At 43.1% G+C, this 26,388-nt stretch overlaps 1 protein-coding gene across 7 annotated transcripts in view; it reads left to right on the plus strand.

Moving 5' to 3' along the window:
• The window catches only part of PIWIL2 (piwi like RNA-mediated gene silencing 2), an 89,594-nt gene extending 63,206 nt beyond the window's left edge, over positions 1 to 26,388 (plus strand). For all 7 annotated transcript variants that reach the window (XM_007961886.3, XM_073017985.1, XM_007961883.3 and 4 more), the window contains 3 exons: positions 21,786 to 22,039; positions 23,097 to 23,204; positions 24,163 to 26,388. In XM_007961886.3, the coding sequence (XP_007960077.2) occupies positions 21,786 to 22,039; positions 23,097 to 23,204; positions 24,163 to 24,319 (519 nt within the window). In that variant the 3' untranslated portion in view covers positions 24,320 to 26,388. The remainder of the gene's footprint in view (positions 1 to 21,785; positions 22,040 to 23,096; positions 23,205 to 24,162) is intronic.

A 26,388-nucleotide genomic window follows, 5' to 3' on the forward strand; every position in this document is an offset into this window, starting at 1 on the left:
TGTTCTCAATCTCTTGACCTCGCGATCTGCCCATCTCAGCCTCTCAAAGTGTTGGGATTACACGCATGAGCCACTGCGCTTGGCCTTGTTTTTTGTTTTTGTTTTTGTTTTTGTTTTGAGACAGTTTTCACTTGTTGCCCAGGCTGGATGGAGTGCAGTGGCATGATCTCAGCTCACTGTAGCCTCCGTCTTGTGGGTTCAAGCGATTCTCGTGCCTCAGCCTCCCGAGTAGCTGGGATTACAGGCACCCGCCACCATGCCCGGTAATTTTTTGTATTTTTAGTATAGACGGGATTTCATCATGTTGGCCAGGCTGGTCTTGAACTGCTGACCTCAGGTGATCCACCCTTCTTGACCTCCCAAAGTGCTGGAATTACAGGCATGAGCCACCCCGCCTGGCCCTGGGGACAAGGTTCTTTTTGGGGTGATGAAAATAGAAAATTTGGGGCCGAATGCAGTGGCTCCCACCTGCAGTGAAACCCCATCTCTACTAAAAATACAAAAATTAGCTGGGCATCGTGGTGGGTGCCTATAGCCCCAGCTACTCGGGACGCAGAGGCAGGAGAATCACTTGAACCCAGGAGGCAGAGGTTGCATTGAGCCAAGGTCATGCTGCTGCACTCCAGCCTGGGTGACAGAGTGAGACTGTCTCCAAAAAAAAAAAAAAAAATTGATAATTTTGATAGGTACATGACTTTGTGAATACACTGAAAACTACTGAATTTTACACTTTAAAATGATGGATTTTATGCTATGTGAATTATATCTTTTTTTAAAAAAAAGAGGAATTAAGATATTCCCAAATAAACAAAAACCGGGAGAATTTGTCACTAACAGACCTGTCCTACAGGAAATACTAAAGGGAGTCCTTTACACTGAAATGAAGTGACACCTAGACAGTAACTTGGATTCACATGAAGAAATAAGTACCACCAGAATAAATAACTACATAGATAAATATAAAGGACAGCCAAAACATATTTGTGCTAGTAATTTTTCTTCTCTCTGATTAAGAGACCAACAAACAAAGCAGTAATTGTAAATGTAGCTGGATGTGAATGCAGTGTGTAAAGATGTAATTTGTACAACAATAAAGACACAAAGGAGATGGGAGGGAATGGAGCCACATGAGAGCAAAGTGTTTGTATATTACCAAAATAACTTTGTGTTAACCAAGCAAATGAGATTGTTGTAAATTTTACTTTTTTATATTTTTGAGACAGGGTCTTGCTCTGTCACCCAGGCTGGAGTGCAGTGGCCTGATCATGGCTCACCGCAGCCTTGACCTCCCTGCACTCAGGTGATTCTCTCACCTCAGCCTCCTGAGTAGGTAGGACTACAGGCACGCACCATTGTGCCTAATAACTTTAAAAAGTTTTTTTCTTTTCTTTTTTTTTTTTGAGATGGAGTTTCGCTCTTGTTGCCCAGGCTGGAGTGCAATGGCGCAATCTCGGCTGACTGCAACCTCCGCCTCCCCGCTTCAAGTGATTTTACTGCCTCAGTCTCCCAAGTAGCTGGGATTACAGGCATGCGCCACCACGCCCAGCTAATGTTGTATTTTTAGTAGAGACAGAGACAGGGTTTCTCTATGTTGGTCAGGCTGGTCTTGAACTCCTGGGCTTAGGTTATTCTCTCACCTCAGCCTCCCAAAGCACTGGGATTACAGGTATAAACTACTGTGCCTGGCAAGATTATTGTAAATGAAGATGTTAATTTTAGCTGGTGGTGGCTCACACCTGTAATCCCAGCACTTTGGGAGGCCGAGGCAGGCAGATTATGAGGTCAGGAGTTTGAGACCAGCCTGGCCAACATAGTGAAACCCCATCTCTGCTAAAAATACAAAAATTAGCTGGGCATGGTGGCAGGCACCTGTAATCCCAGCTACTTGGGATGCTGAGGCAGGAGAATTGCTTGAACCCAGGAGGTGGAGGTTGCAGTGAGCCAACATTGTGCCACTGCACTCTAGCCTGGGTGACAGAGTGAGACTCTGTCTCCAAAAAAAAAGATGTTAATCCCCAAAAGGACCACTAAGAAAATAACTCCAAAATATATAGTAAATAAGAGAATTATAACAGTAACTGGAAAATGGCTGTTTAATACAAAATAAGGCAGTAATGGAAAAATCAAAGAATGACCAAGATATGAGGGATAGAAGAACAAATAGCAAAAAGGTAGATGTAAATTTCACCTTATTAATAATTAGATTAAGTGCAAATGGACTCAACACTCAAAAGATAGTGTTTGACAGTACAAATTAAAAGAAAAATGTGGCTAGACGTAGCGGTTGTGCCTGTAGTCCTATTTATTTTTTCTTGAGACAGGGTCTTTGTTGCCCATGCTAGAGTGCAGTGGTGTGATCATAGTTCTCTGCAGCCTCGAGCTCCTGGTCTCAAGCAATCTTTCTGCCTAGTATAGGTATAATATAACCAAAAGAGATGAAATAGCTATATTAATATCAGACAAAATACACTTTATTTTTTTGAGACGGAGTCTTGCTCTGTCGCCCAGGCTGGAGTGCAGTGGCATGATCTCGGCTCACTGCAGCCTCCACCTCCTGGGTTCAAGCAATTCTGCTGCCTCAGCCTCCCTAGTAGCTGGGATTACAGGTGCACACCACTACACCCAGCTAATTTTTTTTTTTTTTTTTTTTTTTTTTGTATTTTTAGTAGAGACAGGGTTTCACCATTTTGACCAGGCTAGTCTGGAACTCCTGGCCTTAAGTGATCCACCTACCTCAGCCTCCCAAAGTGTTGGGATTACAGGTGTGAGCCATTGTGCCCGGCCTCAGACAAAACAGACTTTTAAGTAACACTTGTAAATAGAGACAAGGAATGACATTTTATAATAGCAAAAGGGTCAATCCATGAGAAAGACATAACAATTATAAATATATGTGCACCTAACAGTAGAGACCCAAAAATACAGGAAAGAAAAACTGATATAATTAAAGGGAGAAATAGGCAATTCAGCAATAGTTTGAGACTTCAAAACTTTATTTTCAGTCTTAGATTAGACATAAGATCAACAAGGAAATGGAAGATTTGCACAACACTGTAGGTAGTCTGACCATACCTAACACATTTATGGAACACTCTACCCAGCCACCAAATACACATTCTTCTTAATGTACGTGGCACTGCTCTCCATGATAGGCTATAAAACAAGGCTCAATACGTTTAAAAATGACTTTAATCTTTCAAAATATATTCTCAACCCACAATAGAATGAAATTTGAAATCAATAAAGGAAATTTGGGAAATTCACAAATACATGGAAATTAAACAAGACTGACTTCAAAATAACCAGTGGCTCAAAGAAGAAATTAAAAGGGAAATTAGGAAATAATTGGGAGATGACTGAAAACTAAAAACATATCAAAATTTATGGATGTAAGTAAAGCAGTGCTTAGAGGAAAATTTATAGCTATAAACACTGTATTTTAAAATAAAGATCTAAAAACAAACTAGCTTCCACCTTAAGGAAACAGAAAACAACAACAAACTAAACCCAAAACAAGGAGAAGGAAGGAAATAATAGACATTAGAGAGCTGGGTGCAGTGGCTCACGCTTGTAGTTACAGGTACTCCGGAGGCTGCGGTGGGAGATCACATGAGCCCAGGAGTTCAAGACGAGCTTGGGTAACATAGTGAGACCCTGTCTCTAAAAATAATAATATTAGTAGAGATTAGAGCATAAATAAATGAAATGGAGACTAGAAAAAGAATCAATGAAGCCAAAAGTTGGGTTAAGGAAATAAAATTGACAACCTTTAGCTTAGCGCATTTATGAAAAATAGAAGAATCTGATAACTAAGATCAGGAATGAGAGCGGTAACATTGCCGCTGACCTTACAGAAATGCAGGGATTATAAGAGAATGCTGTGAACAACTATATACCAACAAATTAGATGCCCTAAATGGACAAATCCCTGGAAATACACAAAATACTGAAATTTTGGAATTAGACCATACATTTAAATAAGAAACCAGTTTTGCTTTGTTTTGTTTTTACAAACTTCACCCAAAATAGGAGGAACACTTCCCTGCTTATACTATGAGGTCAGTATTACCCTGATGCTAAAGCCAAACAAAGCCATCACAAGAAAACTGCAGAAGGATCCAGACTGGAAAAGAAGTAAAACAGTGAAAGGAACTTGTATATAGAAAATCCTAAAGAGTACACACATACAATTAGAGCTAATAAATGAGGGCAGCAAGGTTGAAGATACAAGATCAGTACATAATAATCAGTTGTATTTCTGTACACTGGCAATGATCAATCCAAAAATGAAATTCAGAAAACAATTTATGATAGCATAAAAATAAGCTATGTAGGAAAAATTTTTAACAAAAAAGATACTAGGCCAGGTGCGGTGGTGCACACCTGTAATCCCAGCATTTTGGGAGGCTGAGGTGGGTGGTCACCTGAGGTCAGGAGTTTGGACCAGCCTGACTAACATGGTGAAACCCCATCTCTACTAAATACAAAATAATAATAATAATAATAGCTGGGCATGGTGGTGCTTGCCTGTAATCCGAGCTACTTGGGAGGCTGAGACAGGAGAATCGCTTGTACCTGGGAGGCGGAGGTTGCAGTAAGCCGAGATTGTGCCATTACACTCCAGCATGGGCAATAAGAGCAAAACTCTCTCTAAATAAATAAATAATACTAGACATACTGGAAACGACAGAGCATTGTTAAAGAAATTGAAGATGTAGGCCAGGCGCGGTGACTCACACCTGTAATCCTAGCACTTTCGGAGGCTGAGGCGGGTGGATCACCTGAAGCTGGAGTTCAAGAGCAGCCTTGCCAACATGGCAAAACCCCATCTCTACTAAAAGTACAAGAATTAGCAGGGTGTGGTGGTGCATGCCTGTAATCCCAGCTACTCGGGAGGCTGAGGAAGGAGAATTGCTTAAACCCGGGAGATGGAGGTTGCAGTGAGCCAAGATCATGCCACTGCTACAGCCTGCACGACAGGAGCAAGACTCCATCTCAAAAAAAAAAAAAAAATTGGGCCGGGCGCAGTGGCTCACGCCTGTAATCCCAGCGCTTTGGGAGGCCAAGACGGGCGGATCATGAGGTCAGGAGATGGAGACCATCTTGGCTAACACGATGAAACCCTATCTCTACTAAAAATAGAAAAAATTAACCAGGTGTGGTGGTGGGTGCCTGTAGTGCCAGCTACTTGGGAGACTGAGGCAGGAGAATGGCGTGAACCTGAAAGGCGGAGCTTGCAGTGAGCAGAGATCGCACCACTGCACTCCAGCCTGGGCGACAGAGCCAGACTGCGTCTCAAAAAAAAAAAAAAAGAAATTGAAGATCTAAATAAAGGGAAAGACATCTCATGTTTATGGATTGGAAGACAATATTGTTAAGATGCAATATTGGGAAGACTGGGAAGGAGAAAAGAAAACTATCTTTGCAGTTTGCATGATTATGTAGAAAATCCCAGGGAACCAACAACAAAAAAAACCCTGCTAGAACTAGTAAGCAAGAATAGCAAGGTTGCAGGATACACAGTTATTACACAAAAGTCAGTCTCTTAAAAGTCAGTTCCTTTCCTGTGTGCCAGCAATGAACAATTGGAATTTGAAATTAAAAACAACATTTATGGCCAGGTGTGGTGGCTCAGGCCTATAATCTCAGCACTTTAGGAGACCGAGGTGGGCGGATCACCGGAAGTCAGGAGTTTGAGACCAGCCTCGCCAACATGGCAAAACCTACTAAAAATGCAAAAAAAAAAAAAAAAAAAAAAAAGCTGGATGTGGTGGTGCATGCCTGTAATCCCAGCTAATAGGGAGGCTGAGACAGAAGAATTGGCTGAACCCAGGAGGCAGAGGTTGCAGCGAGGCAAGATCACGTCACTGTGCTCCAGCCTGGGTGACAGGGTGAGACTCCATCTCAAAAATAAATAAATAAAAACAACATTTATGTATTAGCAGAAAATGATGGAGTACTTTGGTTTAACTCTCCAAATGTGAATCTACAAATGCAACAAGATCCATTGCAAAAGTAACCTTTTTTTTGCAGGAGTGGATAAGCAGATATTCAAATTCATATGGAAATGCAAAATCACAGAATAATCAAGAGCATCTTTAAAAAGAAGAACAAAGTAGACTCACAGTTTCTAATTTCAGAACTTGCTACAGAGATAAACAAGACTGTGGTAGTAGCATTGAGATAGACTCAAATCAGTGAGAGACTCAAATCAGTGAAGTAAAAATGAGAGTCCAAAAATAAACCCATGTGCCTATGGCTGGTTAACTGATTTTCAGCAAGTTTGCCATTCAGTGGGGGAAAGAATAATGTTTTCAAGAAATGGTACTGGGACTACTGGATATCCACATACACAAGAATGACATTGAAGCTCTTCTTTACACAATATACAAACAGTAACTTCAAATGGATCAAAGACCTAAATGTAGGAATTAAAACTATAAAACTGGTTGAGCGTGGTAGCTCAGGCCTGTAATCCCAGCACTTTGGGAGGCCGAGGCGGGCGGATCACGAGGTCAGATCAAGACCATCCTGGCCAACATGATGAAACCGCATCTCTACTAAAAATACAAAAAAATTAGCTGGGTGTGGTGGCACATGCCTGTTATCCCAGATACTCAGGAGGCTGAGGCAGGAGAATCACTTGAACCAGGGAGTTGGAGGTTGTGGTGAGCTGAGATCATGCCATTGCACACTCCAGCCTGGCGACAGGTGAGACTCCATCTCAAAAAACAAAAAAAAACTCTAAAACTGTAGACGATAACATACATGTAAATCTTTGTGACCATCTCTATTAATATTAGGCAACAGTTTATTAGATATGACACTGGAAGCAAAAGCAACCAAAGAAAAAATAGATTTGATCAAAATTAGAAACTTTTGTGCTTCAAAAGACACTATTAAGAAAGTTAAAAGAGTGCATACAGTGGGAGAAGTCATTCATCCAATACATGTAGAAAGGTTCTAGTATCCAGAATATATAAAGAATTCTTACAACTCAACAAGAAAAACACAACCCAATTTTAAAATGGACAAACATTTTGACTAGACATTTCTTCAAAGAGTATATACAAATATTAAGCACATGAAAAGAAGATAAATATCATTTGTCATTAGGGAGTTGGGAATCAAAACCATGAGATGCCACTTCACACCAAAACCAGATAAAGACATTGCAAGAAAGGAAAACTACAGAAAAATCCTCAACAAAACATTAGCAGAATGAGCCTGTGTAAAAAGAATTCTGCATTGAGACTATACTAAGTTAAATAACGCTCCTCCAGATTTATGTCCACCTGGAACCTGTGAATATGATCATATTTGGAAGCAGGGTCTTTGTGGATATAATCAAATTAAGATGAGGTAAGACCAGATTAGAGTGAGCCCTAAGCCAGTGACGGGTATTATTCTAAGAAGACAGGGATAGGACACAGGGAGAACACCATGTGAAGATGCAGACAAACGGGAGAAGGTGACGGGAAGAAGGAGGCAGAGATTGGAAGAATGTCTCTACAAGCCAGAAATGCCAAGGATTGAGACACCAGAAGCTTGAATAGACAAGGAAAGTTTTTTTATTTCTTTTTTTTTCTGAGACAGTCTTGCTCTGTCACCCAGGCTGGAGTGCAGTGGCATGATCATAGCTTACTACCTCCCAGGCTGAAGCAGTTTTCCCACCTCAGCCTCCTGAGTAGCTGGGTCTACGGGAATGTGCCACCATTTCTGGCTAATTTTTTAATTTTTTTGTAAAGACAGGGTCTCACAGTGTTGCTTAAGCTGGTCTGTAATTCCTGGATTCAAGCAGTTCTCCCGCCTTGCCCTCCCAAAGTGCTGGGGTTATAGGCATGTACCACTGCAGCCTAGCAAAAATTTGTTCATAGCGCCTTTGGGGGAAGCATAGCTCTGCTGATACCTTGGAAACCATCAGAGAATAAATCTTTGCTGTTTTGAGCCACCCAGTTCGTGGTACTTTGTTACAGCAGCCCCAGGAAACTAGTTTCCAAGTGGGTTTTATTCCAGTTATGCAACGCTGGTTCAACAGTCAAAAATCAGTTAATGCAATCCATCCATCAACAAGCTAAAGAAGAAAACTCGTATGACCACTTCAGTAGATGAAGAAAAATCATTTGACACTCATTCACAATTTAAAAAAAAAAAAAAAAAAAAAAAAACAAACAAACAAAAAAAAAAAACAGGCCAGGTGCGGTGGCTCACGCCTGTAATCCCAGAACTTTGGGAGGCTGAGGTGGGCGGATCACCTGAGGTCAGGAGTTGGAGACCATCCTGACCAACATGGAAACCCTACTAAACTACTATTTTTAGTCTCTACTAAAAATACAAAATTAACTGGGCATGGTGGTGCATGCCTGTAATCCCAGCTACTCAGGAGGCAAGAGAATCACTTAAACCTGGGAGGCAGAGGTTGCAGTGATCCGAGATTGTGCCATTGCACTCCAGCCTGGGCAACAAGAGTGAAACTCCATCTCAAAAAAAAAAAAAGGATTCCCAGCAAATTGGGAATAGAGGAGAACTTCATCAATTTGATTTTAAAATCTACAAAAAACCAGGCCGGGTGCGGTGGCTCAAGCCTGTAATCCCAGCACTTTGGGAGGCCGAGATGGGCGGATCACGAGGTCAGGAGATCGAGACCATCCTGGCTAACACGGTGAAACCCCGTCTCCACTAAAAAATACAAAAAATTAGCCGGGCGAAGTGGTGGGCGCCTGTAGTCCCAGCTACTCGGGAGGCTGAGGCAGGAGAATGGCGTGAACCCGGGAGGCGGAGCTTGCAGTGAGCTGAGATCCGGCCACTGCACTCCAGCCTGGGCGACAGAGCGAGACTCCGTCTCGGAAAAAAAAAAAAAATCTACAAAAAACCTACAGATAACATCATACTTAATTGTGAAAAACTAGATGCTTTCCCCCTAAGATAGATCACTACTTTTAATCAACTTCATGCTGGAAGTCCTAGCTAATGCAGTAAGAAAAGGAAATTAAATCCTTGCAGATGGGGAAGGAGAAAACAAAACTATCTTTACAGATAGCCTGATTATCTATGTAGAAAATCCCAAGAAAGCAACAACAAAAAAGCCCTGCTAGAATTAGTAAGTGAGAATTGCAAGGTTGTAGGATACACAGTTATACAAAAGGCTATTGCTTTTAAAAAAAAAAAAAAAAAAAAAGTCAATTTCATTTCTGTGTACCAACAATGAACAATCAGAATTTGAAATTTTAGATGATAAATGTTTGTATTAGCAGAAGAAAATGGAGTGCTTTGGTTTCAGCCTAACAAATTACATACAAGATGTACACATGGAAAACTATAAAACTGATGAAAAAAATCAAAGAATATCTAAAAAATGGAGAGAGATTCTGTATTCATTGATAGTAAGACTCAATATCATTAGGATGTCAATTCTTCCCAACTTTGATTGCTAGATTCAATGCAATCTTACTCAAAATCCCAGCAAGTGATTTTGTCGGTATCAACAAACTTGATTCTAAGGTTTATATGGAGAGCTAAAGACACAGGATAGCCAACACAGTACTTCAGAAGTCTGATGCTGCCCAGCCTAAAGACTTACTGTAAAAACTACGGTAATCAAGATTGTGTGGTATGATGAAAAGACAGCTAAGTGGAACAGAATAGAAAGCCCAGAAATAGACCCACACAAATATAGCCAAGTGATTTTTGATAAAGGAACAAAGGCAAGTCAGTGGAAAAACAGTGGTCTTTTCAAAAAATGGTGCTGGAACAAGTAGCCACCTACATGCAAAAAACTCCATGCATAGACCATACACCTTTTGCAAAAACTAAAATTATAGACATATGTTTAAAATGCAAAACTATAAAACTTATAGAAAACATAGAAAATCTAGGTGACTTTGAGTTTGGTGATTACTTTTTAGGTATGATGTCAAAAGCCCATGAAAGGAAAAATTGGTAAATTTTCATCGAAAATTCATCGAAATTAAAAATTGCCAGGAAACACTGATAAGAGAATGAAACGACAAGCCATGGTTAGGAGGAAATATTTGCAAAACACGTATCTGATGAAGAACTGATATAAAGTATACAAAGAACTCTTAAAACTCAACAGTAAGAAAATGAACAACCCAATTCGAAAATGAGCAAAAGACCTGAACAGACATCTCACCAAAGTGTATAGATAGGTAAGGACAGGTGTGGTGGTTCACGTCTGTAATCCCAGCACTTTGGGAGGATGAGGCAGGCAGATCACGAGGCCAGGAGTTTGAGGCCAGCCTGAGCAACGTGGTGAAACCCCATCTCTACTAAAAATACGGCTGGGCGCGGTGGCTCACACCTGCAATCCCAGCACTTTGGGAGGGGCTGAGGTGGGCTGATCACCTGAGGTAGGGAGTTCAAGACCAACCTGACCAACATGGAGAAACCCCGTCTCTACTAAAAATATAAAATTAGCCAGGCGTGGTGGCGCATGCCTGTTATCGCAGCTACTCGGGAAGGCTGAGGCAGGAGAATCGCTTGAACCTGAGAGGCAGAGGCTACGGTGAGCCGAGATTGTACCATTGCATTCCAGCCTGGGCAACAAGAGCGAAACTCCATCTCAAAAAAAAAAAAAAAAAAAAAGTCAGGCATGGTGTCACATGCCTGTAATCAATCCCAGCCACTCAGGAGGCTGAGGCAGGAGAATCGCTTGAACCAAGGAGGCAGAGGTTGCAGTGAGCTGAGATTGCACTGCTGCACTCCAAGCTGGGTGATAGAGCGAGACTCCATCTCAAAAATAGAGAGATGGCAAATTAGCATACAAGCAGATGTTCAGTATCACATGCCCTTAGGGAACTGCAAATTAAAACAATGAGATACCACTACACACCTGTAAATGACCAGAATTCAAAAACTGGTAATGCCAAATGCTGGTGAGGGTGTGGAGCCACAGGAACGCTCATTCACTGCTGGTGAGAATGAAAGTGGTACAACCACTTTGGAAAACAGTTTGGCAGCTAATTACTAAACTAAATATGTGCTTACATACACATACCAGCAGTCACGCTCCTTGATGTTTTCCCAAATAAGTTGAAAACGCCCACACAAAAGCTTGCACGTGAATGTTTATAGCAACTTTATTCCTTATTGCCAGAACTTGGAAACAGAAATGTCCTTCAGTAGGTGAGTGGATAAACTGTCATGCATCCAGACAAAGGAATATTAATTGTGTTAAAAGAGATAAGCCATTGAGCCATGAAAAGACATGGAGGAATCTTAAATACATATTGCTCAGTGAAAGATGGTAATCTGAAAAGGCTATATATGATTCCAGCCATATGATAAATGGCATTCTAGAAAAGGCACAAATGTGGAGACCGTAAAAAGTGACTGTCAGTGGTTTGGGAGGGGAAGAAAGGAATAGGTGGCACACAGGACTTTTAGGGCAGTGAAACTAGCTAACATTATGTATTTGTCAAAACCCATAGAACTGTATAACACATATGTAAACTGGACTATAGTTTAAGTGTCAACATTTAGTAATCAGTTGTAGCAAATGTACTGTAATGCAATATGATAACAAAAGGGGAAACTGTTTATGGATGGGAATAGGAGGTGGGAGGAGGGCATATGGGAACTCTGTACTATTGCCTCAGGTTTTCTTGTAAACTTGAAAATTCCTCTAAAAAATAGTCTCATAATTTAAGAACGCACGGACACACCATGAGGTACCACATCATATGCACGAGGATGTCAAAAATTTTAGGCCAGGCATGATGGCTCATGCCTGTAATCCCAGCTCTTTGTGAGGTCAAGGTGGGAGGATTGCTTGTGCCCAGGAGTTTGAGACTGCCTGGGCCACATAGGTCGACCCCTATCTCTACAAAAATAAAAAATAGCTGGGCGCGGTGGCTCACGCCTATAATCCCAACACTTTGGGAGTCCGAGGTGGGTGGATCATGAGGTCAAGAGATGGAGACCATCCTGGCCAACATGGTGAAACCCCGTCTCTACTAAAAATACAAAAAGTAGCTGGGCATGGTGGTAGACGTCTGTAGTCCCAGCTACTCGGGATGCTGAGGCAGGAGAATGACATGAACTTGGGAGGCAGAGCTTGCAGTGAGCCGAGATCGTGCCATTGTGCTCCAGCCTGGGTGACAGAGCGAGACTCCGTCTCAAAAAAATAAAATAAATAAATAAATAAATAGTGAAAATAAATTACCTGGGCATGATGGTGCACATCTGTGGACCCAGCTACTCAGAAGGCTGAAGTGGGAAGATGGCTTGAGCCCAGGAGGTCAAGGCTGCAGTGAGCTGCGATTGTGCTGCTGCACTCCAGCCTTGGTGACAGAGTAAGATCTTTTAAAGGAAAAGATTAAGTAGCCGGGCGCGGTGGCTCACGCCTGTAATCCCAGCACTTTGGGAGGCCGAGGTGGGTGGATCACGAGGTCAGGAGTTCAAGACCAGCCTGGCCAAGATGGTGAAACCCCGTCTCTACTAAAAAATACAAAAAAATTAGCCGGGCACGGTGGCATGCACCTGTAATCCCAGTTACTCGGGAGGCTGAGGCAGAGAATTGCTTAAAAACCTGGAGGGGCAGAGGATAAAATTTAAAAGACAAGTAATAAAAGTGTTGTCCAGGACATGGAGAAATTGGAAACTTCATAGATTGGTAATGGGATTGTAAAATAGTGCAGCTGCTTTGGAAAACAGTTGGGCAGTTCCTTAAAAAGTTAAACATGCCGGGCCTGGAGGTGCAAGCCTGTGGTCCCAGCTACTCCTAAAGTTAAGGTGGGAGGGTCACTTGAACCCAGGAGTTTAAGGCTGTAGTGTGTGATGACCACACCTGTAAATAGCCACAGTACTCCAACCAGGGCAACATAGACTCCATATGTAAAATAAAATAAAAATCAAAGTTAAACAGATTGACCACATGACCCAAGAATTCTAGTCCTAGGTGTGTACCCAAGAAAATTGAAAACATAAGTCCACACAAAAACTTATCCACAGATGTTCATAGCAGCATTATTCATAATGACCAGAAATTGAAATAATACAAATGGGCCAGGTACAGTGACTCACACCTATAATCCCAGCACTTTGGGAGGCTGAGGCAGGCGGATCACTTGAGGCCAGGGGTTCGAGACCAACCTGGGCAACATGGCGAAGCCGCATCTCTACTAAAAATACAAAAACAATCAGCCAGGCATGGTGGTGTGCATCTGTAATCTCAGCTACTAGGGAGGCTGAGGCAAGAGAATCGCTTGAACCTGGAAGGCAGAGGTTGCAGTGAGCTAAGATCACACCACTGCACTCCAGCCTGGGTGACAGAGCAAGACTCTGTCTCAAAAATAAAATGAAATTTTAAAAATCCACAAATGTCCACAGACTGATGAATGAACAAAACAAAATGTGGCATATGCATACAATGGAATATTATTCTGTAATAAGGAATGAAGGACTGAGACATACTACAACATGGATGAACTGTGAAAACAGTATGTTCAGTCAAATTATTTAAACATAAACCGTGGCCGGGCGCGGTGGCTCAAGCCTGTAATCCTAGCACTTTGGGAGGCCGAGACGGGCGGATCACGAGGTCAGGAGATCGAGACCATCCTGGCTAACAAGGTGAAACCCCGTCTCTACTAAAAAATACAAAAAACTAGCCGGGCGAGGTGGTGGGCGCCTGTAGTACCAGCTACTTGGGAGGCTGAGGCAGGAGAATGGCGTGAACCCGGGAGGCAGAGCTTGCAGTGAGCCGAGATCCGGCCACTGCACTCCAGCCTGGGCGACAGAGCAAGACTCGGTCTCAAAAAAAACCATAAACTGTTTATGATTTTATTTGTGTAGTGTAGTCCAACCCATGAAGACAAAACACATTAGTAGGTTCCAGGAGTCAAGGAGGCACTGGGGGAGTGACTGCCAGTAGATATGGGATTACCTTTTGGGATGATGAATATGTTCTTTTTTTTTTTTGAGATGGAGTCTCACTCTGTCCCCCAGGCTGGAGTGCAGTGGCTCCATCTCGGCTCACTGCAAGCTCTGCCTCCTGGGTTCACGCCATTCTCCTGCCTCAGCCTCCTGAGCAGCTGGGACTACAGGCACCCATCACCACGCCTGGCTAATTTTTTGTATTTTTTTTTTATTAGTAGAGACGGGGTTTCACTGTGTTAGTCAGGATGGTCTTGATCTCCTGACCTCGTGATCTGCCCACCTTGGCCTCCCAAAGTACTGGAATTACAGGTGTGAGCCACTATGCCCAGCCGGAGTGATGAATATGTTCTAAAATTAAATAGTGGTGATGGTTTCAAAATTCTGAAAGTATAAAAAAACTTTGAATTGTATAGTTTAAGTGGATGAGTTTGGCCAGGCATGCTGGCTCACATCTGTAATCCCAGAGCTTTGGGAGGCCAAACTGTGAGTATTGCTTGAGGCCAGGAGTTGAAAGCTGTAGTGGGCTATGATCACACCACTGTACTGAGGCCTGGGCGACAGAGTGAGACCTTGTCTCTAAAAATAATAATAGTGAAGTAAATAAAAGGATGAGTTTTATGGTATATCAAACTATATTTCAGTAAAGCTGTTCAAAGTAAAAAGCACTCCTCCACCTGACAGCTTTTTAGTTCCCATGGTGGAATCAGCAGCCCTGCCAGGGAAGAATGCCTTCGCATGCTTGGCTGATTTCCCCTGGGCCCCGTCCTTCCTCCTCTGATGCTGTGCCGCATCTAAGGCCTTCACAAACTACATGTTTTCATATTTTGCCCAGCTTTTCCACATGTCCTGAGTTGTGGGGCTTCTCAGAATTCATGGTTCACCACCTGAAGCCCCCCAGATAATCTTAAGCTCACATGTGATTTATTTAATTTAATATCTGTATTTAGATTTGTATCTCTAGTTCAGGAGTTCTCAAAATGTTTGATATTAGGGCCCCTTTATATTCTTAAATATTATTGAAGGCCCCCAATGAGTTTTTATTTATATGGATACATATCTGTCAATAATTAGCATATTAGAAGGTAAAATTTTCAATGTTTATTAATTTACTTAGAAATCACAATAAGCCAGGCATAGTGGTGCATGCTTGTAGTTCCAGCTACTCAGGAGGCTGAGGTTGTAGGCTCTTTTGAGTTCAGGAGTTTGAAACTGGCTTGGGCAACATAGCAAGACCCATCTCTAAGGAAAATTTTTAGTTGGCAAAGTGGCTCGTGGCTGTAATCCCAACACATTGGGAGGCTGAGGTAGGAGAAGCACTTGAGCCCAGGAGTTCAAGACCAGCCTGGACAACATAGTGAGACCTCATATGTATAAAAAATTGTTTAGGTTAGCTGGTCATGGTAGTATATCCCTGTAGTCTCAGCTACTCAGGAGGCTGAGGTTGGAGGATTGCTTGAGTTCAGGACGTTAAGACTGCGTGAGCCATCATCACACCATTTTACTCCAACCTGGGCAACAGAGCAAGACCTTGTCTCAATCAATCAATCAATTCAGCATGTTAACAGATTTTTTTTTTTTTTTTTTTTTTTTTTTGAGACGGAGTCTCATTCTGTCGCCCAGGCTGGAGTACAGTGGTGCGCTCTCAGCTCTCTGCAAGCTCTGCCTCCCGGGTTCACACCATTCACCTGCCTCAGCCTCCCGAGTAGCTGGGACTATAGGCACTTGCCACCGTGCCCGGCTAGTATTTTTGTATTTTTTTTTTTAGTAGAGATGGGGTTTCACCGTGTTAGCCAGGATGGTCTCGATCTCCTGACCTCCTGATCCACCCACCTTGGCCTCCCAAAGTGCTGGGATTACAGGCGTGAGCCACTGCTGCCAGCCTTTTTTTTTTTTTTTTTTTTTTTTTTTTTTTTTTTTTTTTTGAGACGGAGTCATGCTCTGTTGCCCAGGCTGGAGAGCAGTGATGTGATCTTGGCTCACTGCACCCTCCGCCTCTCGGGTTTAAGTGATTCTCCTACCTCAGCCTCCCGAGTAGCTGGGATTACAGGCACCCGCCACCATGCCTGGCTAATTTTTGTATTTTTAGTAGAGTTGGGGTTTCGCCGTGTTGGCCAGGCTGGTCTTGAACTCAGGCTGGTGACCTCAGGTGATCTGCCCACCTCGGCCTCCCAGAGTGCTGGGATTACAGGCGTGAGCCACCGTGCCCGGCCAACCCATTCTTTATGCCTTTTCCTGACACATTTCTCCCTCTAGGGAGCAAATCTCTTACACTCCTCTGTTGCCAAAGCATTTTATTTATATCTTTATTATGTTATTTATAATGAGGGCATTTATTTTATGTGTCTGCCTCCCTGCCTCCCCTTTTTGAGTTCTGTGAGGATCTGGATTGTATTAAAATAACGTTTTAGCTGAGCGCGGTGGCCCACGCCTGTAATAATCCCAGCACTTTTGGAGGCTGAGACAGCGAGGCACATCACTTGAGGTCAGGAGTTCGAGACCGGCCTGGGCAACATGGCGAAACCCCATCTCTACTAAAAATACAAAAATTAGCCAAGCATGATGGCGGGTGTCTGTAATTCCAGCTACTCGGGGAGCTGAGGCAGGAGAATCACTTGAACCTGGGAGGCGGAGGTTGCAGTGAGCCTAGATCATGCCATTGCATTCTAGCCTGGGTGACTGAGCGAGACTCCATCTCAAAAATAATAATAATGTTTTAATTTTCCAAGATAAATACAATGGCTCATATCTAGTGGACATGAAGTATTTGTTCCGTGAATGAATAGAGCCACACATAAAAACATCTCAAATACTCAGCAGATATTTTTTGCCTAACTGACCCTTGCCCAAGGGATACCAAGATTAATAAGCACAGTCTTGCTTTCAAGAGCATTCAGTACTTACTGTTTCATGTGTCTACTGAGTACTGAAGTGGTTTTTGTAACATACATTTAGGAGTTCCAACCTGGACAACATATTGAGACTTTGTCTCTATTATAAATAAAAAAATTAGCTGGGTTTGATGGCACATTCCTGTAGTCCCAGCTATCCTTATAGTCCCAGCTGCTCAGGAGGCTGAGTCAGGAGGATCGCTTGAGCCCAGGAGGTTGAGTGATAGAGCAGACCCTGTCTCAAAAAAGGAAAAAAAAAAACACGTTTAGGAGTTATGTTTCAGCCTTGTAATTTGTCTTATATTCTGACTCCTCCCTCAACCATAGTTTTATAACTTATAAAATGAAGAAAATAGACTGGATGACCTAGACAGCTTAACATTGTTGATTATTTTTAGATTTTTCAGTTCCTTGATTCCTTTCAGTTCTGTTAGAGGCCTACATAGGGCTGAGTGTGGTACCTTGAACTCAGTGGTTGGTTGGCAAATGTTAAAGAAGGAGGTGATGTCAGTAATTACCAAAGTCAAATTTGATTTCTATTTTTCTTTTTTTTTTTTTTTTTTTTTTGAGATGGAATCTCACTCTGTCACCCAGGCCGGAGTGCAGAGGCACAAACTCCGCTCACTGCAACCTTTGTCCTCTGGGTTCAAGCGATTTTTCTGCCTCAGCCACCCAAGCTGGGATTACATAGGTGCATGCCACCATGCCTGGCTTATTTTTGTATTTTTAGTAGAGACGGGGTTTCACCATGTTGCTTAGGCTGGTCTCAAACTCCTGACCTCATGTGATCCGCCTGCCTTAGCCTCCCAAAGTGCTGGGATTACAGGCATGAGCCACACTGTGCCCGGCCCTCTATTTCTCACTCTGTTGATTTTTTAAGTCCCTTCTTTGTGCTTCGGCATATCTGTATATCCTTGATCTAGCTCAGTCTCAACTTTTGTGTACAGTATATATACATATATATATGTGTATATATATTAAGATTTTACTTTATCCCTTTTAACAACCCTGAGAAGGTGAGGTGATCATTTTTCTTCACTTTTCAACTGAAGAAACTGAGTCCTGAAGGTCATAGTTAAAGGAGCAGCAGAGTCAGACTCAGTCCCAAGGTCTCCTGATCCAAAATCCAGTGTACTCTCTGTTTCCTTGTCTGTCAAATGAGGGTTTCTTCCAGATCTGAGCTCCTGGGTTATCTACCTTTTAACACAGCGAGTCAGTTAGTAGTCTTTGGGAATTAACAGGAACTGGTAACTTGAGCAGAATAGAAATTGGCAAGATTCTGCAGAGTCTCAGAGGATTGGTGAGAAGGTGGAGCCCCAGGCTGGAAAATGGGCATGATTCAGGCTAACTCCTGGGGTTTCAGAAGCAGGGGCCTGAAGGGGTACTGCCACTGAAGGGTCAAACTCCACTGTGTTTCATTCCCTACTCAAGATGGAGAGCAAGGGAGGAGCAGTCTGTTGGTGTGGCTTGAGTCATCTACACATCCTTTGGTTAGTGAAGTGGTTCTCAACTGGGAGCAATTTTGTCCTCCCAGCCGGTGATATATAAAGGCATTTTTAGTTATAAGGGTAAGAGATTGCTCCTGGCATTTAGTGGATAGAGGCCAGGGATGATGTTAAATGTGGATTCTGCAGTACACAGGACAGCCCTCTAGGATGAAGAATTATCCACCCACAAATGTCAGTAGTGGTGACAGGTTGGGAAGCCTTGGGTTGGGTTAGGGCACGTTAACTAATAGTCCCACCAGACAGGAGGAAACTCAAGTGCTATTACTGAGAAAACATGGAGTAGATGCTGGAAAGCCAAAAAACAATTTTAAAGGTACTACAGGCCAGGTGTGGTATCTCACACCTGTAATCTGAGCACTTTGGGAGGCCAAGGCAGGTATATCACTGAGTCCAGGAGTTCGAGACTAGCCTGGGCAACATGGTGAAACCTCTGTCTCTACAAAAAATACAAAAGTTAGCTAGGCATGGTGGCACACACTTATAGTCCCAGCTACTCAGGAGGCTGAGGCAGGAGGGATGGCTTGAGCCCAGGAGGTGGAGGTTGCAGTGAGCAGAGATGGTGCCACTGCACTCCAACCTGGGCAAGAGAGTGACACCCCATCTCAAAAAAAATAAAGGTATCATAAACTGGGGTAATCTGAGACTGTGAGGATGAATTACATACTTGTAAATGTAGTGCTTGAGGCTTCTTAGGAAAGGGGGTCATTAATAAAATATTTGAAATTCTGGGCCAGAAGTGGTGGCTCATTCCTGTAATCTCAGCACTTTGGGAGGCTGAGGGAGGAGGATCACCTGAGGCCAGGAGTTTGAGACCAGCCTGGGCAACATAGTGAGACCCGTCTCTAAAAATTTATTTATTTTTTTTTTTTTGAGACAGAGTCTTGCTCTGTCGCCCAGGCTAGAGTGCCGTGGCGCGATCTCGGCTGACTGCAAGCTCCACCTCCCGGGTTCACACCATTCTCCTGCCTCAGCCTCCCAAGTAGCTGGGACTACAGGTACCAGCCACAATGCCCGGCTAATTTTTTCATATGTTTAGTAGAGACAGAGCTTCACTGTGTGTTAGCCAGGATGGTCTCGATCTCCTGGCCTCGTGATCCGCCCATCTCAGCCTCCCAAAGTTCTAAATGTTTTAAAATAAAATTAGGTCGGGCGCAGTAGCTCATGCTTATAATCCCAGCACTTTGGGAGGCCAAGGTAGGCGGATGACCTGAGGTCAGGAGTTTGAGACCAGCCTGCCCAACATGGCAAAACCCTGTCTCTGCTAAGAATACAAAAATTAGCCAGGCATGGTGGTGCACACCTGTAGTCCCAGCTAGTCCCGGCTACTTGAGAGGCTGAGGACCAAGAATTGCATGAACCCGGGAGGCAGAGATTTCAGTAAGTCAAGATTGCGTCACTGCACTCCAGCCTGGGCAACAGAGTGAGACTCTGTTTCAAAAATAATTAATTGATTTAATTAACTGGCATAGCGACAAGCACCTGTAGTTCCAACTACTTGACAGGCTGAGGCAGGAGAATCTCTTGAGCTTAGGAGTTTGAAGCTGCAGTAGCTATCATTGCACCACTGCAGTCTAACCTGAGCAACAGAGTGAGACCTCAATTATTTAAAAAAAAAAAAAAAAAAAATTGAAACTCAGAACTTTGTAAAGGGATTCTAAGTGCTTATTTTTTAAAAGTATTCTTGGAAATCACATTTTCTTGTAGTGTAACCTGTAAGGAACAGTGCATACATATATGTAATTTATATCTAAACCTAATTCATAATTTAGGTTTTTGGGTGGTTTTTTTTGTTTTTGTTTTTGTATTTTTTGAGACAGGGTCTCGCTGTGTCACCCAGGCTGGAGTGCAGTGGTGTAATCTCGGCTCACTGCAACCTCCACCTCCCAGGTTCAAGCAGTTCTCCTGCCTCAGCCCCCTGAGTAGCTGGGACTATAGATGTGCACCACCACACCTGACTAATTTTTGTATTTTTAGTAGAGGTGAGAGTTTCACCATGTTGACCAGGGTGGTCTTGAACTCCTGACCTCAGGCGATCCACCCACCTTGGTCTCCCAGAGTGCTGGGATTACAGGCGTGAGCCACTTGTGCCCAGCCCATAATTTAGGTTTTTGAGGGTAAGTGTGAACACAAACTTAGAATGAACCACACTCCACTAGAATCAAAACCAAATTAAATTAAAGCACTTTTAAAGGGAACTTCCATTTTAAGTTGAACTGAACTTATCCTCTTGAATTTATTTTACTTTATTTTTTTTCGAGATGGAGTTTCGCTCTTGTTACAATCTCAGCTTGCTGCAACCTCCACCTCCTGGGTTCAAGTGATTCTCCTGCCTCAGCCTCCCAAGTAGCTGGGATTACAGGTGCTTGCCACCATGCCCACCTACTTTTTGTATTTTTAGTAGAGACAGGATTTCAGCATGTTGGCCAGGCTGATCTTGAACTCCTGACCTCAAGTAATCCACCCACCTTGGCCTCCCAACGTGCTGGGATTACAGGCGTGAGCCACCGTGCCTGGCCCTTCTTGAATTATTGAAGTTGAACACCTGCTGGGCGTGGTGGCTCACGCCTGTGATCCCAGCACTTTGGGAGGCCAAGGCCGGTGGATCATGAGGTCAGGAGATCGAGACCATCCTGGCTAACAAGGTGAAACCCCGTCTCTACTAAAAATACAAAAAATTAGCTGGGCATGGTGGTGGGTGCCTGTAGTCCCAGCTACTCTGGAGGCTGAGGCAGGAGAATGGCGTGAACCCGGGAGGCAGAGCTTGTAGTGAGCCGAGATCGTGCCACTGCACTCCAGCCTGGGTGACAGAGCCAGACTCTGTCTCAAAAAAGAAAAAAGAAGTTGAACACAACTAAAACACAATTATATTCCCTAAATGGGGAAAAAAGTATTCTTCAAATTGATTCAAGCAAGCATTTAATTTAATTTGGACCCATAGACAATTCACATATCTAGCTGTTTGCTCATTACTTAGTTCCAGTAAAAATGTTTCACAGCATACCAGATTGTAGGATAATACTTAGTAAAGGGTCCTTTTACTTGTCAGCAACTTGAGATGTTGCCAATAGGTAAAAATCTGATGGCAGCGGATCTGTGGCATATGTGGTCTTATGTTAGAATTTCTCTAACACTTTACCTCATTTTTTGCCCAGACAGTTATTAGTGTTAAATCCAATAGAAGGAAAATTGGTTCAGCCTGTAGTTTTCCCACCATTCCTTTGAAATTGTTTGCATTGTTTGTGGATAAGCCTTATGCGTATGACTCATAACTTGCTTGTTTTGCTTTCATGTTTTATAACACCTTTGCTACACCAGGCGTGTTTTACTACCAGAAGCTTTTTTTCCCTGCCCTCTAGGCACAGTAGCTTTGAGACTAACTGCAAAAGGATCTGCCCTGACTCCAGGTTGCACAATGTGAGTAGGCCTCTCACTGACTGTGGTCCGTAGCCTGAGGGCCCTGTGAGTCACCACATCCTGGCTGTCATTTCAGGTGAACCACTGTCTACCAGAGAAGATTGTGGTATACCGTGATGGAGTGTCTGATGGCCAACTGAAGACAGTTGCCAACTATGAGATTCCTCAACTACAGAAGTGTTTTGAGGCTTTTGAGAATTATCAGCCCAAGATGGTGGTGTTCGTAGTTCAGAAGAAAATCAGTACTAATCTATATCTGGCTGCTCCTCAGCACTTTGTGACTCCTACTCCTGGAACTGTGGTAGATCATACAATAACAAGCTGTGAGTGGTAAGTGAGTAAAATATGTAGTATTGGAGGAAGAATAAGTTGGAGATGTTATCACTTTCCTGAGTATTGGAATGGGGAGGTTTCCTGGAGAGGTGTGGACTAGAATCTCAGAGATGCTACCATTAAAAGAATGAAGCTTTAAAAAATATTTAAGGGCCTGGCACGGTGGCTCACACCTGTAATCCCAACATTTTGGGAGGCCGAGGCTGGTAGATCACCTGAGGTCAGGAGTTCAAGACCAGCCTGGCCAACATGGCAAAACCCTGTCTACTAAAAATACAAAAATTAACCATGTGTGATGGTGTGTGCCTGTAATCCCAGCTACTCAGGAGATTGAGACAGGAGAATCACTTGAACCCAGGAGGCAGAGGTTGCAGTAAGCTCAGATCAGGCTACTATAATCCAGCCTGGGCAACAGAAAGAGACTCTGTCTCAAAACAAAAAAAGATTTAAAAACAAGAAAGCTTTTACCTGTTAAGTGTAAAGTTGAACATACATTGTTTTGCTAAGATAGTGTATGCTTAACTTCTAAAGGTAGATAAGGGAGTTTCTACCACCATTTTTTTTTTTTTTCCTTTTTGATGCAGGGTCTCACTTTGTTGTCCAAGCTGGAGTGCAATGATGTGATCTCAGCTTACTGCAGCCTCAACCTCCTTAGGCCCAGTCGATCCTTCCACCTCAGCCTCCTGAGTAGCTGGGACAATAGGCGTATGCCCAACTAATTTTTGTATTTTTTGTAGAGATAGGGTCTTGCCATGTTGCCCAGACTGGTCTTGAACTCCCGGGCTCAAGGAATCTGCCTGCCTCAGCCTTCCAAAGTGCTAGGATTACAGGCGTGAGTCACTGCACCCAGCCTGCTACCACCACCACCATTCTTCAGTAGCCTCTTGAGTCAGGAGACCTGGGTTCTAATCCTGGCCTGGCCTCTGTGTCCTTGGTCTAGTCATTTGACCTCTCTGAGCCTTAGTTGAAGGAGCTAGAATGATCTCCAGGATCTTTGCCAGCTCTGTCTGGCCGAATCCGACCATATCACTGATTTGTGGTTTTTCCTTCCTAGGGTGGATTTCTACCTTCTTGCCCATCATGTACGGCAGGGCTGTGGCATTCCTACGCATTATGTCTGTGTTCTCAACACCGCAAACCTGAGCCCTGATCATATGCAGAGGTGGGCCCGTCAGTAACTTACTCTTTCTCTTTCTTAAATAATTCCGGCGTGCTAGCTAAGATGGATTCACTCTTCACCCTCAAATATATTTACCTCTTGACTTTCTTCTTCATATCTGTGACAATACTGGTGTCTTTTTGAGGAGTGATTAGAAATCCTGGTTTTATATTAATATTACTTAAAGAGCTTTAAAAAATATTGATGCCAGGCTTCCCCCCAAATATTCTGAGGCATCTGTATTTTTAAAATCTGTTCCAGGCGATTATGATATACAGCCAGACTTGAGACCCAACGTCATTGAGTTCAGATTATATAAATACTCCACTAGGGTACTTACCTTTCTCCAGCCTTTTCTTGTAAACAAGAAATATTTTCTCTTTGTTTTCCTATAAAAACAGGAGGCCGGTGCGGTGGCTCTTGCCTGTAATCCCAGCACTTTGGGAGGTTGAGGTGGGCAGATCACCTGAGGCCAGGAGTTTGAGATCAGCCTGACCAACATGGCAAACCCCTCACCCGCATCTCTACTAAAAATAGAAAAATTAGCCGGGCGTGATGGCGCATGCCTGTAATCCCAGCTACTCGGGAGGCTGAGGTGGGAGAATCTCTTGAACCCGGGAGGAGGAGGTTGCAGTGAGCCGAGATTGCGCCATTGTACTCCAGCCTGGGCAACAGAGCAAGACTCCGTCTTAAAAAAAAAAAAAAAAAAAAAAAAAAAAAACAACAGGGAAATGCCTACATTGAGAAGATTTACCCATGTCGTCTGACTTATGAATAGTGGGAATAGAAACAAGTCCACTTAAAAATAATGATTCTAAAAAGCTGCATCACATATTCCTCTGCTCCCCAGTTTTCAGGAAGGTGTGCTCTGTGTCGTATCCCTATGGGTGTTGTGTTGTATTGCATGCCACAAATTGAAGGTGGAGGATGATGAGATTTATATATTCTTCTTGGCCTACAGGCTGACTTTCAAACTGTGCCACATGTACTGGAATTGGCCTGGCACCATCAGAGTTCCAGCTCCTTGCAAGTATGCCCACAAGCTAGCTTTCCTGTCAGGACATATCCTGCATCATGAACCAGCCATCCAGCTGTGCGAGAACCTGTTCTTCCTGTGACTGCACAGCCTGGAGATGGGCTGGTGAGAAGACAGGCAGCCTCTGAACTCAGCTGTGACTATTGCAGAATCAGCGGAGACTGAAGTGGGCTTTTGTGTTATTTTCCCTTTCTTCAACCCTGTAGAATAAGTTTTCTTTTTTGTCTTTTAAAGCTAATATTGCCAAGAAGTAAGTTTCTAAGTAACAGCTGAAAATGGCCTTGTTGTCTATGTAGAGCAAGTTACGGTAGTACTGCCGCTCTGCAGGAGAGCAGGTGACTCTGGGGGACCATTAAGAGCCTCCAGCCAGGCGCGGTGGTTCATACCTGTAGTCCAAGCACTTTGGGAGGCCGGGGTGGGTGGATCATGAGGTCAGGAGATCGAGACCATCCTGGCCAACATGGTGAAACCCCATCTCTACTAAAATACAAAAAAATTAGCCTGGCATGGTGGTGCACGCCTGTAGTCCCAGCTACTCAGGAGGCTGAGGCAGGGGAATCCCTTGAACCCGGGAGGCGGAGGTTTCAGTGAGCCGAGATTGTGCCACTGCACTCCAGCCTGGTGACAGAGCAAGACTCTGTCTCAAAAAAAAAAAAAAAGCCAACATGAGCTGCAGAAACCTGCAGAAGCAGCCATTACACTTCTAAGCTGTGCCCACCAAGTGGTTCCCATTTCTGGAGCCAGAGATGATAATTAATGAAGTCATCGCATGTTTCCTAAAGAGAGTAAGTCAGGCAACTGGGAAAGGCAGTGGAAGGTCTGTGAAGCAAAGTTTTCGAGTAGATACTGCTATTACTGGCAGGTGTGCAAGGTGCGTAGTAAAATCAGTTTGTGGCATAGGTAGGCCCTTGCTGACTAATCCTTTCTGGGGATTGAATTGATGATGTCCTGTGACTTGAGTTGGATTTGAAAATGGCTTCCCTTGGCCTCTTGAAAGAGTGCAGATGAAGCTTTTTCCATGGCTTTCCGTAACTTTCCAGCATACCATGTCGATTTCTTCCTCCCCCAAATATACACATGCTCTTTTGCTCTTTGTGCCTGGTCTTCAGTAATTTTTAGTTTTTTAACAGGTGGAAAAAATCTAGCAGCTAGGAAAGTTCAGGTTGGGGTGGGAGTTTTTAGTGAGCTTTTCTCCCAAGTGTGTGGCCTTTATTTCTATTTATATATGTTTGTAAATGGAGTGACCCCCTTTCTCTTACAAAATAACCTCTTCCTGGCTGTTGGCTCACTTTGCTGGAATTGTTCTGAATCCAGGTTAAGATTTCCAGAAGTCAGCTTTGGAAAACGTGACACTCCTACCAAAGTCCAGACGGTTTAGAAAGTTGTCACATACCATGGGTTTCAGTGTTTTTGGAAAGCCGTTTTTTTCTGCTTTTTCCCCCCCCCCCCTCCATTTTAGAATCTTCTCCCAGTCTCTTTGGGCCTAGTTCTGTCTTATCTTGCTTTATTGGGTTTTAAAAGCCAGTCTTATTTAACCTTTTCTAATTTGTATTTATGTACTTATTTATTTTTTGGTATAATGGCAGGGAGGGGACAAAGCAGAAATACCCCTTTTATATGACAGTGTGTGAGAAAAGAAACTTTAGCTTAAAAATCCTTAAAATGTGCTCACTTCAGCAGCACATATACTAAAATTGAAATGATATAAAGAAGATTAGCATATAGAAAAAAAGAAAAAATATTTCCTTAAAACAAGAAAACCAAGAATGTTTTTAGTTTGTTGCGGTGCCCAGCAGAGGTTGAGGAGGGATAGGTGTTGTTGGTGCACTTCTGGTTTCATTTGGAGTGTGGGACATTAGGGTGAGACAAGGACCTGGAATTTAAAAACCACGGAATCAAACACTGTGAACCACTGGTCTCTGGCTAAACAGATCAGTTTTCTGATTTTCTTTGGAAGCATTTTGAATTTTTCTGTTGAAGTTAGACTTCCTAATAGTCTTTTTCTCTTAGATAATCAGAACAAATGGCTGAATACATTATAATACAAAAATTTCTTCACTTTTTATTCTTGGTTTTCTTGCCTTGTTTTTCGGTTTTAATGCCAAATGATTGGGTCATGGGGTGGGAAATAAAAACAACTTTGTATAACAA

The sequence above is a fragment of the Chlorocebus sabaeus genome, chromosome 8 (assembly GCF_047675955.1).
Source record: "Chlorocebus sabaeus isolate Y175 chromosome 8, mChlSab1.0.hap1, whole genome shotgun sequence".
In the NCBI taxonomy this organism is placed as follows: Eukaryota; Metazoa; Chordata; class Mammalia; order Primates; family Cercopithecidae; genus Chlorocebus; species Chlorocebus sabaeus.